At 44.3% G+C, this 14,667-nt stretch overlaps 1 protein-coding gene across 2 annotated transcripts in view; it reads right to left on the reverse strand.

Moving 5' to 3' along the window:
• TLL2 (tolloid like 2) overlaps positions 1–14,667 on the reverse strand; it is a 142,657-nt gene that overhangs the window by 64,560 nt on the left and 63,430 nt on the right. For both annotated transcript variants that reach the window (XM_069566886.1, XM_069566887.1), the window contains exon 3: positions 12,669–12,746. In XM_069566886.1, coding sequence (XP_069422987.1) covers positions 12,669–12,746 — 78 coding nt within the window. The remainder of the gene's footprint in view (positions 1–12,668; positions 12,747–14,667) is intronic.

Genomic DNA, 14,667 nt, shown 5'->3' on the forward strand with positions numbered 1-14,667 from the left:
CTGAACAACTGAACTGAACTGAATGACTAATGATGTTGAATATATCTTTGTGTGCTTATTAGTTATTATCCTCTCTGGGGTCTTCCCTGGTGGCAGTGGTAAAGAATCCACTTTCTAATGCAGGAGACTCGTGTTCAATCCCTAGGTTGGGAAGATCCCCTGAAAAAGGAAACGGTAACCCACTTTAGTATTCTTGCCTGGGAAATCCTATGGACAGAGGAGCCTGGCAGGCTACAGTTCATGGGGTCAAAAAAGTCAGACATGACTTACCAACTAAGCAACAACAACATATCTTCTTTGGAGAAATGTCTATTCAAATCCTTTGTCCATTCCTCAACTGGGTTGTCTTTTGTCATCGTTGTATTAGTTACTCTTCGTATATTCTGGAGACCATATCCTTATCAGATAAATTCGAATATTTTTTCCTATTTTGTAGGTTGTCTTCTCATGGTTTTTTTTTTTTTGTCTTCTCATGTTTATGATAGTATCCTTTGAAGCACATCACTTTTTAACTTTGATGCAGTCCAAATTTATTCATTTTTTTTCTTTTGTTGCTTTTTCTGTCATACATAATAAATTACAAACATACCTTGTTTAATTGTGCTTCACTTTATTGAGTGTGTTTTACAAATGGAAGGTTTGTGGTAGCCCTGAGTCGTCAGATGATGGTTAGCATTTTTTAGCAGTATTTTAAAATTATGTAAAATTATTTTCAGAGGTAATGCTTCTGCAAACTTAATAGACTATAGTATAGACATAACTTTTATATGCAGCAGGAAACCAAAAAATGTGTGCAACTCACTTTATTGCAGGAGTCTGGAGCCATGAGACATTGAGGCCGTGATATTCCAAGGTGCAGCATAATCCAGCCTCATAACAATTCACATCCATATTTTCATTTAGAGGTCTATAGTTTTATCCCTTGTATTTAGATCTTCAAACATTTTTAATTGATTGTTGTGTATAGTGTGAGGTAGGGGTCTAATTTCATTCTTCTGTATGCAATATCTGGTTGTACTAGCACCATTTGATGAAAAGACTAGTTTTCCCTCCACGGGATTGTCTTGACAACCTGTAAAAACTCAACTGGCCATGCTTTTCCAGCTTCTTGAGTTAAATGTTTGGCACATTAATTTTCAATTGTTCTTCTATTCTAATATTACCATTTTAACACTGAAATTTCACTGAGTTCCTTTTTATCTACATGCTGTCTTTTGACATGTACAATTCTTTAAAAAATCTTTTTCACTGAATTTGTTACAATATTGCTTCTGTTTTATGTTGTTTTTTTATTTTTTTTTGGCCTGGAGGTATGTGGTATCTTAACCCCCTGACCAGGGATCAAACCTGCACTCCCTGAATTGGAGGGTGAAGTCTCAACCACTGGACTACCAGGGAAGTCTGACATGTACCTTTCAATGCTAGACCTTGATACATTTTGTAAGTTCCATTTGGACTTTCTTCTTTGATTCTTGAATTATTTAGAGGTGTGATTGTTAATATCTAAAATATTTGTCTCTGTGTGTGTGAGTGTGTTATTGATATCCAACATTGCTTTGTGTTCCAAGGACTTATTCTTCAAGGCAGGGGTCAGTAAACTTTTTCTGTAAAAAGCCATATAATAAATATTTTTACATTTTGAGGTTAATATATTCTCTGTTGCAACTACCTAACTCTGCTACTGTAGTGTGAAATCAGCCATAGATGTAAATGAGTGGGTATGGCTGTGTTCCAATAACGCTGAATTTCCAAAAACAGATGGCAGGCTAGATTTGGCCTTCTGGCCATGGATGCTGGCCTGTGCTTCAACATATCAATTCTTTGGTGTCTTGAGCCTTGCTTTATGGAAACAGTGACAGACTTTATTTTCTTGGGCTCCAAAATCACTGCAGATGGTGACTGCAGCCATGAAATTAAAATAAGCTTGCTTCTTGGAAGAAAAGCTATGATAAACCTAGACAGCATATTAAAAAGCAGAGACATTACTTCACCAACAAAGGTCCACATAGTCAAAGCTATGGTTTTTCCAGTAGTCATGTATGAATGTGAGAGTTGAACCATAAAGAAGGCTGAATACCAAATGCTTTTGAACTGTGGTGCTGGAGAAAACTCTTGAGGATCCCTTGAACTGCAAGGAGATCAAACCAGTCAATCCTAAAGGAAATCAATCCTAAATATCCATTTGAAGGACTGATGCTAAAGTTGAAGATCCAATACTTTGGCCACCTGATGCAAAGAACTGACTCATTGGAGAAGACGGATGCTGGGAAAGATTGAGGGCAGAAGGAGAAGGGGAAGGGATGACAGGATGAGATAGTTGGATGGCATCACTGACTCAATGGACAAGAGTTTGAGCAAGCTCTGAGAGTTGGTAATGGACAGGGAAGCCTGGCGTGCTGCAGTCCATGGGGTTGCAAAGAGTCGGACATGACTGAATGAACAACAACGTGATTGCTTTTTATAAATGTTTCATATATCCTTGAAATAAAGCGCGTCAGTTTCCCAAACTGATGGTTGAAGAGTGCTACATATGTTGTTCAAATATTCTCCTTACAAATATTTTTGACCTCTTGGTATATCTGCTATCAAGAAAAGTGCTTTAAACAACCTTGAGAACTAAGATTGTGAATGTCATCTTTATTTTTAATTTTTCCTTTATATTTTTCAAGGCTATGTTGGTTAAGTAATACAAAGTAAGGATTGTTAAATGTTCCAGCTAAACTGTGTCTTTTATCAATAAATATCCTCTTTATCTGTAATAATGTTCATCCATAATAAAGATTATTTTGACTGATATTAATATTGCTATGTTAGTTTTATTTTGATTGGTGTTTGCCTCATATAGTTCTCCTTCATCACTTACTTTCAATCTTTTTGTGTAATTACGTTTTTTGCTTTAAATGAGTCATTCAACAGGTGTTTTCTGTGAGCAATACATTTCCCACCACAAACAATGAAACAAGCTTTGCAATGGTCATACTATTGAGGTTCAATATTCTTTTTGTTGCATATGAAATGTGTGCTAAGCCACTCCAGTCATGTCCGATTCTTTGTTACCCTATGGACTGTAGCCCATCAGGCTCCTCTGTCCATGGGATTCTCCAGGCAAGAAGGGAATCTTCCTGACCTAGGGATCAAACCCACATCTCTTACATCTCCTGCATTGCCAGAAGTTTCTTTACCGTGAAGTATATGAAATAGTTTTTGTAAATTGAAAATTTTTTGGAAATAATTGTAGATCCATATGCAGTTGCAAGAAATAATACAGACAGATTTTGTGTACCTTTGACAGTTTCCCTTGGACTGCAAGGAGATCCAACCAGTCCATTCTGAAGGAGATCAGCCCTGGGATTTCTTTGGAAGGAATGATGCTAAAGCTGAAACTCCAGTACTGTGGCCACCTCATGTGAAGAGCTGACTCATTGGAAAAGACTGATGCTGGGAGGGATTGGGGGCAGGAGGAGAAGGGGACGACAGAGGATGAGATGGCTGGATGGCATCACTGACTTGATGGCCGTGAGTCTGAGTGAACTCCGGGAGTTGGTGATGGACAGGGAGGCCTGGTGTGCTGCGATTCATGGGGTCGCAAAGAGTCAGACACGACTGAGCGACTGAACTGAACTGAACTGACGGTTTCCCCCAACATTTTATAAAACTATAGTACAATATCACAACTGGGATATGGACATCTACTCAGGGGATCTCATTCAGATTTCCCCAGCATTATACATACTCATGTGTGTGTGTGTACAGTTCTACACAATTTATTACGTGTACAGGTTTGTGTATCCACCATCACATTCATGATACTAAATAGTGCCATCACCATAAGGATCTCTCATGTTGCCATTTTACTATCACATCCAACTTCCTTCCCCCTCCCTCCCAACCCATGCCTAAACTCTCAAGCACTAATCTGTTCTTCCTTTCAAAAATGTTTTCATTGGAAGAGCATTATTTAAATGGAATCTTACAGTGTATAACCTTTGCGAATTGGCTTTTCTCACTCAGCGCCATTCCCTGGAGATTCATTCAAGTTGTTGCCTGTATCAACAGTTCCTTTTTATTGCGAGTAGTAGTACTTCATGGTATGTATGCACCACGGTTCGTTTAATCATTCACTTACTGAAGGACGCATGAGTTGTTTCCAGCTCTTACAAAGAAAGCTGTTATGAACATTAACGTACAGGTATTTGCACGAAGATTTTTACTTCTCTGTAATAAATACTGAAGAGCGGAACTTCTGGGTCATACAGCAGTTGGGTTTATTGCTGCATTCTCTATTCTGGTCCATTGCTTATCCCTCTGCTAATATAACACTGTCTTAGTACTGTAATTATATACCATCAGCCCTCCGTATCTAACTGTAGTTAGCCTTAGGTATCCATCATTAAAAGCAAATAACTATTCCTTCCTGATCATGACAATTTCCCATTCTTTTCTTTGAGCGTAACTCTGTATTTTTAATTTGGGGTAAGGGAAAGATTTTATTTTTTTTCCTAGTAGTTCTCTGTTTGTAAAAGAGGTCCATGCCAGTTCAGTCACTAGGACCAGAAAGTTGGCGTGTAACACATTTTTCAGCCTGAACATAACTGTTTTACTGCTAGAATTTCTAGATCGGGAGTCACACACTTGCAGCTCTTGGTATAAACCCAACCCACAGATGTGTTTTGTTTGGCCTGGATGCTTTTGGATCACACTTTGTTTTGTTTTTTCTTAAATCTCACTTGAGAAGCCAACTTTTAAAAATCAAGGACTTTCACATAAAAATCCCAATTTTCTAGTTTTTCTTCAAAAATGAAAAGATGTGGCAACAGTGGCTCATCTTCTATCATCAGCCACAGCACTTCAGTAGCATCTGCTCCTCACAGTCAAGGCACATGTTTTCCTCGCTGCTAGAATCTATCTCCCACTTCACACGGTTCCATCCAGCCACTTCACCCATTGACATTACCTGCTTGGCCTCTACAGACATTTTAACTTGCTATCCCAGCCCAGGACTACAGATTGCATCCAGATTCCAAATGTTTGTGTGCTCAGCTGTGTCTGACTCTTTGCAACCCTGTGGACTACAGCCCACCAGGCTCCTCTGTCAATGGGATTTTCCCAGCAAGAATACTGGAGTGATGGCCCTTTCCTCCTTAGGAGATCTTCCAGACCCAGGGATCAGACCCACGTCTCCTGCATGTCAGGCTGATTCTTTCCCGCTGAGCCATTGGGAAAGCTTCAAATGTGAGTTGCCCCTGTAGACTGGAAGCTCTGTGGGGGCTGGGACTGTGGCTGGCTCATTTACCACACCCAGCACAGTGTCTGGCTGGTGGTAAGCATGGGGTGCTTTTAGGTTTTCAATTAATTAATTAAAGAATGGATGAGTTATTCTAAAAATAAACAACCAACAGTCCAAACAATTCTGCGGCGGAAACCTCTCCAAAATGTTGGCAGCCCTGAAGTCCTTAATGTTTAAATCCTGAGAATCATCCTGTCTTAAGTAATCACAGGCAGTGATGTAGCAAGTGGAAGTTTGTTATTCATTTCCCATATGGTTTTCAACAAGTCTCTTAAATTTTCCTCTGCCGCCAACTCCCCCTTGGAGAATGGGCAAAAATTACTTTTCTGTTTGAGGGACTAACACTAAGGAATCCAATGTTTCTCAGAGAAGCTGCGCTTATCCATACTTGTGACCCGGTGTTATAAGGGCCTGTGTGCAGCCGAGTCAGCATGGGAAAATCTTAAGTGCACCTGGAAAGAGGCTGGAGTGTAATTTCCAGAGATGGGTTATTGAATGACAGCTTCCCCCTCGGTCCAGTGAGAAATTTAATTTGCTGAGGACTCAACACAGGAAGCATTTGCCGATTAAAAATATGTCTAAACAGATGTTCTGCTTAGCCTGGAAGAAGGATCTTAATGCAACTGTCATTATTGGATTTTCTTGGATTACTACTATCTGGAATCGGAGTCCAAGTAGAAGAATGTAATTATTTATTATGGTCCAAGAATCCTGCATTTGAAGAGGAGCACAGGGGTGTCTGAAAGGATTTAACACGCTGAGGGTGGGGTGGGCTGGGGGATAAAGTCCATTTAAATTCCCTGGCTCTGGGAGTGTACCCTCTCCTCTCTGAAAAAGCAGAGCAGCTCTAGCTATTCAATGTTCCATTTCCAGCTGAAGGCACAGTCACGTCACAAACAGAACCAGGCCTGACCCAGACTTCTCAACTGAGGAACTGTAGATTTTCGATTAGTCAACCCGTCCCTCCCACACTGGAAGTAAACACCCTGATGGTCCAGCCATCTGCATAACCCTCACCTCGCGGGTGATGGGCAAACTCATAACTTGCCTGCGGTGATTCTGAAAGGCTGGGTGAAAGCGGAGACTGTGGCTTATTCTGCACAATGGTTTGATCAAGGAGCTTTTTTAAAATTCTGGTGTCTGCACCCCTGCCTTGAGATTAGGAAACTGGGACTCAATTAACGTAGAGGACTGTCAAAATGTCTGTGCTTTTTCAAGCTCCCCAGGTGATTCGGACACAAAAAGAAGCTTGAGAATCAATGAAGTAGCCCAGAGATTAAGAGCAAGAGGCCTGGGGTCCAATAGGCTGAAGATAAATGCTGCCATTCACTACCTGTGTTGCGTTAGAAGAGCCACACCGTCCCCTGAGCCCTCCTGCCTGCTGTGTACTGGTGTCATGGGCGTGGAGCCAGGCGGTGAACAAAAAACGCCTGCTACAGTAAGAGCTCAACATGAGCTGCAATCATCACCATCAATTTTGCACCTGGGGATAGGCTAGAAAGAATGTCCAAAGTCAGGTTCAGTTTACACCCAGATATGCTGACCCGAGTGACATTCAGGGGTCTGGATGCTCTGTGCCCAAGTTTGAGGGATCCTTATTCTCTGGGACAACTGAATCAGGTTGTTCAGACCAAAGCCCTTAAGGGACTGCTACAGAAAGGGAAAAGTCCCTTCTCTTTTATGAACATGGTTCTGGAAATCAGCCTCTATCAAAATAGTCACAGCTTCATTTGAGGAACAGTTACACACTTCATTTCATTAATCCCATTATCAGCCCCCAAATGCATGCTGAGCTCTCATCTCCAGAGAAGGAAGGCTCTCAGACCAAAGGGTCTGCCAGGGGGGTGCCGAGTGAGTAGTTCAAGACCCCCAGCACTCCTCAAGGCTGGAAGCACAAATCCCCGCCGTCAAGGCTGAGGGGAGCCACATAATGCCAGGAAATAAACCTGCTGCTGTAGCCGGCCAGCCAGAGGCTCCCTTCAGATCCTTTATCCTGCTTGGGCGGTCTCTTTTTCTGGGGGGTGGCAGAAGGGGGGGCTGGTTGTGATTAAAGGGGAATCTGAGATGGACACAACTTATCTTATCTTTAATTCAAACAAAACAAGAGGTACGTCGTCCACCCAGTTTGGCGCCTGACAGTGTCCTGGAGGGACAGATGGGAGGGCTAGAGGAACAAGCTAGAACGGACCATCCTCACCTCACCCTGGGGGTCTCCTTCCTCCTCCGGCTTGCCCTGGATGCTCAAAGACTTACTCGTCTGCTGTGGTAATACTGGAGGGATTCAGACTGGAAGGATTGGCCTAACCTTGACATTGTCCTCTCCAAACACACCAGGGTCATCTGAGGGGCTGCAGACTGTGGATGCAGCCAGCTGCAGGGGCGTGGGGCATGGGTGGGGCAGTGCTGTCATCCTCCTTAAAGCACCCAAGAAGATCTCTCATCACAATGTGAATACCGCGTACAACCCAACCAGAGGCAGAATTTTAATGGGTTGCGGCAGCTTTATTCCTTCCTGTCCTCTTTAATTGTGTTTCTGTGCAGCTGCTGAACAGCTGTGAAATCCCAGTCCAGAGGTGGACAACGCACTTCCAGTGTTGAATCATATAATTCTTGGAAGTGAAGGTGGAGAGAAAGAAGTGGAAGGGCTACGCTCATTGAGTCCCTCTTATGTTCCAGACACATGGCTATGTGCTTTGCATAAATATTGTTTCTAATCCTTGCCAAACCTTAGATGAGGTTAACTGGATAACTTATCCAAGGTCGTAGCTACAAAGCGGCTGAGCTGGGACGCAAACCCAAGTGTGCCTGACTGTTCAAGTTTATTTGGTTGGGTCATTTTATACCTAACAAACTAGCAAATACTAAATATCCTGACAATAACTATTGCTGGTGAGCAGACAAGATACAGTGAGGGAAGACAGTAGATGGTCTCTAAATACGGCCATAGCTCTCATTTCTGTAAGCTCACACCATTTCTCACACTAAGGACTGGAACCTATTTTCTTCTTCTTGAGGCTGAGATGGCCCTTCGGCTTTTTTTGACCAATACAATGTGGAGAAGCAGCTTTCTGAGAGTTCTGAGTTCCAGGCTTAAGTGGACCGGTGGCTTCCGCTTCCTTTCTCTGGGAAGCCAGCTGCCATCTGTAAAAACTTAGTTAGACAACTAAGTTAACAACTTAGTTAGACCACCTAAGTTAGGGCTTCCCTAGTAGCTCAGCTGGTAAAGAATCTGCCTACAATGCAGAAGATCTCAGTTCAATCCCTGGGTTGGGAAGTTCCCCTGGAGAAGGGATAGGCTACCCACTCCAGTATTCTTGGGCTTCCCTGGTGGCTCAGATGGTAAAGAATCTACCTGCAATGCAGCAGGCCTGGGTTCAATCCCAGGGTGAGAAGATCCTCTGGAGGAGGCCATAGCAACCATTCCAGCATTCTTGCCTGGAGAAGCCCACGGACAGAGGAGCCTGATGGGCTACAGTCCATGGGGTCCCAAAGAGTGGGACATGACTTAGAGGCTAAGCACAGCACATACAACTCCGTGCCAAAGGTCCACTCAGAGACAGGAGCCATGTGGAGGCACGCTGGGGTGCTAAATAGGTGACTAAAGCTTTTTCTAGACCTCTCAACCCAACTCAGCTACTAGATGAATGTGGTCAAGTGAACGACTTTGGCTGAATGATGTCAGCTGAAGACCCACCCCACAAAGCCTAGTCAGCACACAGAATCATGCAAGATAATGAATCACAGTTTGAAGTCACTAAGTTTAGGGGTAGTTTTTAATGAGAAAATAAATCACTTAAATTAGGTATGGTGTCTACATCACTGAAAGTGAAAAGTAAAAGTGTTAGTTGCTCAGTCATGTCCTTTGTGACCCCAGGACTATAGCCCGCCAGGCTCCTCGGTCCACAGAATTCTCCAGGTAAGAATACTGGAGTGGGTAAGCCATTCCCTTCTCCAGGGGATCTTCCCAAACCAGAGATCAAACCTAGGTCTCCTACATTACAGGCAGATTCTTAACCATCCACGCTATCAGCAAAGAGTAATGGCAAGTCCCTCTGGTTTCAGCCTCATACCCTGTGCATCATTTTCGCCATTAAGGGCAGGTCATCTGTGGCCAAAATGAAGTGACACTGAGTTTATCAGGTGTCTAGGAGCCTGAAAATCCCTAAGTCAAAATACCTCCAAGCAGGCAAAGCAGAAAAATACAGATTTTTCATGTGACTAAGAATAAGATGTACATTTGTTAAATGGTGGTGGTGGAGAGTGGGAGAAGAATCTGCCTCTCTCTAAATGAGGTCAGATGGATAAGAGGGAGCCAGCAAGCCAAGAGAGAAATGATCCAAGGACAGCAAGAGGTGATTCACAGACGTGCACGTCCAAGTCACTGGTGAAGATAAAAGACACTGAAAGTCACCAGGAATAAGAGAAAAACAAATTAAATAATAATAACTACTATGCTTTTGAACTGTGGTGTTGGAGAAGGCTCTTGAGAGTCCCTTGGACTGCAAGGAGATCCAACCAGTCCATCCTAAAGGAAATCAGTCCTGGGTGTTCATTGGAAGGACTGATGTTGAAGCTGAAACTCCAATATTTTGGCCACCTGAGGCAAAGAGCTGACTCATTTGAAAAGACCCTGATGTTGGAAAAGATTGAAGACGGGAGGAGAAGGGGATGACAGAGGATGAGATGGTTGGATGGCATCACCGACTCAACGGACATGAGTTTGGGTAAACTCCGGGAGTTGGTGATGGACAGGGAGGCCTGGCATGCTGTGGTTTATGGGTTGCAAAGAGTTGGACACAACTGAGCGACTGAACTGAACTGAATACTAACTACTCTTTGTATTATTGAAAACACTGATAATACCTAGTGCCAGGGAGGATATGATGAAAGGAACACACTTACGAACTGCTATGGAAATGTGATTACACCTTTTGAAACGCATTCTAGCAACATCTGTTAAAGACGTACTCTGTAAGGATCTGTATTCAGGAACTGTACTGCAGCACTGTTTATGATGGCAAAAATTTGAAGTGAGTATTAACTGATACAGGAAAGATTGAACAAATCATGGTCCATACATGCCAGGAATATTTTGCAACTATTTAAAGAATAAAGAGTCCCTTGGACTGCAAGGAATCAAACCAGTCAACCCTAAAGGAAATCAATCCTGAATATTCATTAGAAGGAATGATGTTGAAGCTGAAGCTGTAATACTTTGGCCACCTGATGCAAAGAGCTGGCTCATTAGAAAAGACACTGATGCTGGGGAAAGATTTGAAGACGGGAGGAGAAGGGGATGGCAGAGGATGAGATGATTGGATGGCATCACCGACTCAATGGACATGAGCTTGAGCACGCTCCAGAGATGGTGAAGGACAGGGAAGCCTGGCGTGCTGCATACCATGAGGTCGTAAAGAGTCAGACACAACTGAGCGACTGAACAATAACAACAACAAAAATAAGCTGAGGGCTTCCTTGGTGGTCCAGGAGTTGGGAATCCACCTGTTGGTGCAAGGGGCGTGGGTTTGCGCCCTGCTCCCAGAAAATTTCACTTGTGGCAGGGCCACTAAGCCCCTGGGCCACAGCAGTTGACGCCCACTTGCTCTAGAGCCCATGCTCTGCAACAAGAAAAGCCATCACAATGAGAAGCCCGCGCAGCACAACCGGAGAGTAGCCCCCGCTTGATGCAACTCGAGAAGACCTGAGAGCGGCAATGAAGAGCCAGCAGTGGCAAAAATAAATAAGTGAATAAATAACATTTAAAAAACGAACAAACTGAAATCGTAATAAGGGTCTTAGACAGCTTTGCCATGAAGTATTGATGAGTGAGAAAAACATAATGCATAAAAAAAGCATCAAATATGATCCCATTTTTTCAAAGTGATAAAATATATCTGTGTATATGTTTATGGGTATATATGTATATTTATACATGTGTGTATCTCTGTATCATTGTATATATGAATATATGTGCATGGAGAAACACATGGAAGGGTGCATGCAAAGTTATTAGCATGTATTACCTGGGGAAGAGAGAGTGGTAATATGTGGGAAAAAAAGAAGTGAAGAAGGTAGTCAAATGGAAGGGAAAAGAAAAAATCCACAATATACATTAGTGTGAAATTATACATATATATGTGTATGTGTAAGCTAAAATGACATTAAAGAAAAAACATAAAATAAAGCAAACAGTGATTTGTATTTCATCTCTGCAGAGGCGTCCCTAAAACACAGGATTCTAGCATTTTAAACGATTCCCTTTGCTCTGTGTTGATTTTATACAGAAGACATGCTACTCTCAACAACAGCGCTGATTCCTGCAGGATGCAGGCCAGACACAAGCCCAGTAGCCTCTCTCCTCCCGCACACTTTCTGAACAGGAAAACCTTCGTCCAAAGTGAGATGCTTGCAGTGAGGCGCCTCCTGTAATCTCCAGGCTATAATCTCCTAGAGCGCACACACATCTGGGTGCTGCTGTGCAGACAGGCGGAGGTGGTGCCTCCAGGAAGACCCCTGCTGATGGTGGCCCTGACCACAGCCAGCCACTCCCACAGCACTCCCGCCCCCAGAGAAGCCCACGGGGGTCTCTACTCTACGCCTGCCTCCCCAGCCCCCACTGGGGTCTCTACTCTACACCTGCTTCCCCAGCCCCCACTCCAGCTTTATTTCCCTTCCTTGCCTCTCCGGCCCACTCATTCTGTAAGACCCCCAGTGCCCATAGCCTCATCATGCCACCTCTTGATTCTTGGGGCCCTCAGCCCACCAGCCAAGCACCAGAGAGAAAAATCAAGTCCAGACTGTAGGGTTTAACTGGAGGTCATCCAGTCCCCGAGCAACCAAACCCCATGGTTGTACCTTTCTCTGGCACTGGCCCACCTCACTCAACCAGGGGACTCACTCTCTCACTCACAGTCTTTGCTGCTTCTAGTCCACTAAGGTTGAAAGTAAAAGGTACAAGACGAGGTTCCCAAAGGACTTCCCTGGTGGCTCATATGGTAAAGAATCCACTTGCAATGCAGGAGACCCGGGTTCGATCCCTGGGTCAGGAAGATCCCCTGGAGAAGGGAATGGCTACCCACTCCAGTATTCTGGCCTGGAGAATTCCATGGAAAGAGGAGGCTGGCAGGCTACAGTCCATGGGTCACAAAGGGTCAGACATGGCAGAGCTACCAACACACATGAGGCTCCCAAAGCTGGCATCAGGGAGGCAGGAGAGATACAGGGAGTGACAGGAGCTCGAGAGTGGTGACGGTGGCACAGCACTGCATAGGTAACTAACGCCACGAAATGGGACATGCTCAAATGCCTAAAAAATCTTACGTGAAATTTACAACAACTGAAAGAAAAAAGTACCCCCAGGCCTGGTGGGGTCTCACATTACCCTCTCTGGCTTCCTCGCTGCTGGCATTCATGGCTGTAGCATTTGGCCAGCTCCCAGATGGCTGCTCTCCAAGCCCACCTAAAGGAACAAAAAAGAGACACGTGAGGACATACTAGCCTTCTTTGCATCAGCACCATGAAATGAGGGGACAAACCTGGTCACCTGGGTAATGAGCAGAATCACCAGTAGATCAGTAAAGGTTTGTGGAGTTTTTTTTTGGTTTGTTTATCTTTTAAATATTTATTCATTCAGAAGTTTCTGGTCTTCTTCGAGTCGTGCGGGATCTTTCATTGTGGTGCATGGACTCTCTAGGTGTGGTGCAAGGGCTCCGGAGTGGTTAGGCTTAGTTGCCGCGTGGCATGTGGGGATCTTAGTTCCCTGACTCATGCATTACAAGGCGAATTCTTAACCACAAGACCACCAGGAACGTCCCCAAAGATTTGTTTAACAAAGGATATCCAGGCTCCTACCGCGTGCGGGGGGCTGTTCTCAATGCTGAAGCTAAAAAAAAACTTGCTTTCTTACAACCATGCACATAGTTCACAAATTATTAATAAAGTAGCCTTTCCTCAATCAGTTCAGGGTACTTGGAGTGAGATATACAAAGTGAACAGAGGAATACTATCGTCCGCTTCTTCACCCTCGCCTCCCTGAGAAAGCCCAGTACACAAAGGATGCTCTCTGGTTCTAAAGCGCCTGGTGTGGGACGCAGGGAAACGTCACTAGCGCTGCTCCTGATTGTGTGATATGACAGTGGCTGCTGCCTCGGCTTAAACTTAGGTAACCTGGCTTCCTCTTTGGGATGAGTCTCCTTTTAGAGACTTCCCAGTTTACTTTATAAATCAGACTCCGCATACACAGCCTCAATCAAGAGCAGTGATGCACAATCCCATTTGCTAGTATCATCTAGAAACAAGGTTCCCACCTGACCCACCAGGAAGATGGTTTATCACTGTCCACTATTAGACCTACTGTGAACCAGGTACAGCCACAGGAAGCAGGGATCCACCAGTGAACAAGACAGATGGTGCATCAGTTCCAAATGGGCGGCTGGACGATACATGGTAGGTAAGAAAATAAAGGAATGATACGATTGCAGGCTCAGAAAATGCTCTGAAGACCAAATGCAGCATGCAATAAAGTGGACTGGAGCAGCCTCTTAGAAAGTTGTCAGAGAAGGTCCTTCAGGGAGATGACATTTGGGTTGAGACTTGGAAGATAAGGAGCCGGCCACATGGAGATCCGGGCCAGTGCATGCCAGCAGGAGGATCTGGAAAAGAAACTAGTTCGGGAATGGGCGTGTGTTGTCGAGGTGTTGACCGCGGTAGGCAGGCAGGGAGGCTGGATCCGCAGGGATTTCAGGAATACATTAACAGTTGGAGGCAGAGCAACAGGAGAGGCTGATGGCTTAGACATGAGGGACTGAGAAGGGCCCCCAGTGTCTCCTGCATTCAGTGGTTAAGCAGTTGGGTGGGTCAGGATACCCCAAAGCAGATTTAAGGATAAATCCTGTATCCAGGAGACTATGAAACCACATCAAAACATCTACAGAACAAGCTACTGCAAAATTATTTCTTCTTGCGTTTGTTTAGAAAAGTGCAGCTTACAAAGCAGTTTCCCCATCTCCCCTTTGACTTGGCTTAAAAAACTCTATGGCAGAAGTGTAACCCCATTTTACAGAGAGAAAATAGACACAAAATGATCAGCCCAGGGTTGCCAGCCCATACGGGAAGCTGAGGGCTCAAGACAGTTTCCTGGTCAGAAGCTCAATGATGTTTCCTGTGTCCCAGAGGTCACAGGCTTCCAGTGCTGCCCAAAGAAGGGTCCTAAACATGGAACCTAATGCCCTGGCCCCGGACAACCCCGATAGACTGCTCTGCTGTTCCAGAATCCCAACTCTTGACTCACAGACCACCTCTTTCCCTCTGGTGACTGATGCGGGCGGTGGCCCAGGCGCACGAGGATATTTTTGCATGCCTTCATCTTGCTGTCCACTGCC

The sequence above is a fragment of the Ovis canadensis genome, chromosome 22 (genome assembly GCF_042477335.2).
Source record: "Ovis canadensis isolate MfBH-ARS-UI-01 breed Bighorn chromosome 22, ARS-UI_OviCan_v2, whole genome shotgun sequence".
NCBI classification, from domain to species: domain Eukaryota; kingdom Metazoa; phylum Chordata; class Mammalia; order Artiodactyla; family Bovidae; genus Ovis; species Ovis canadensis.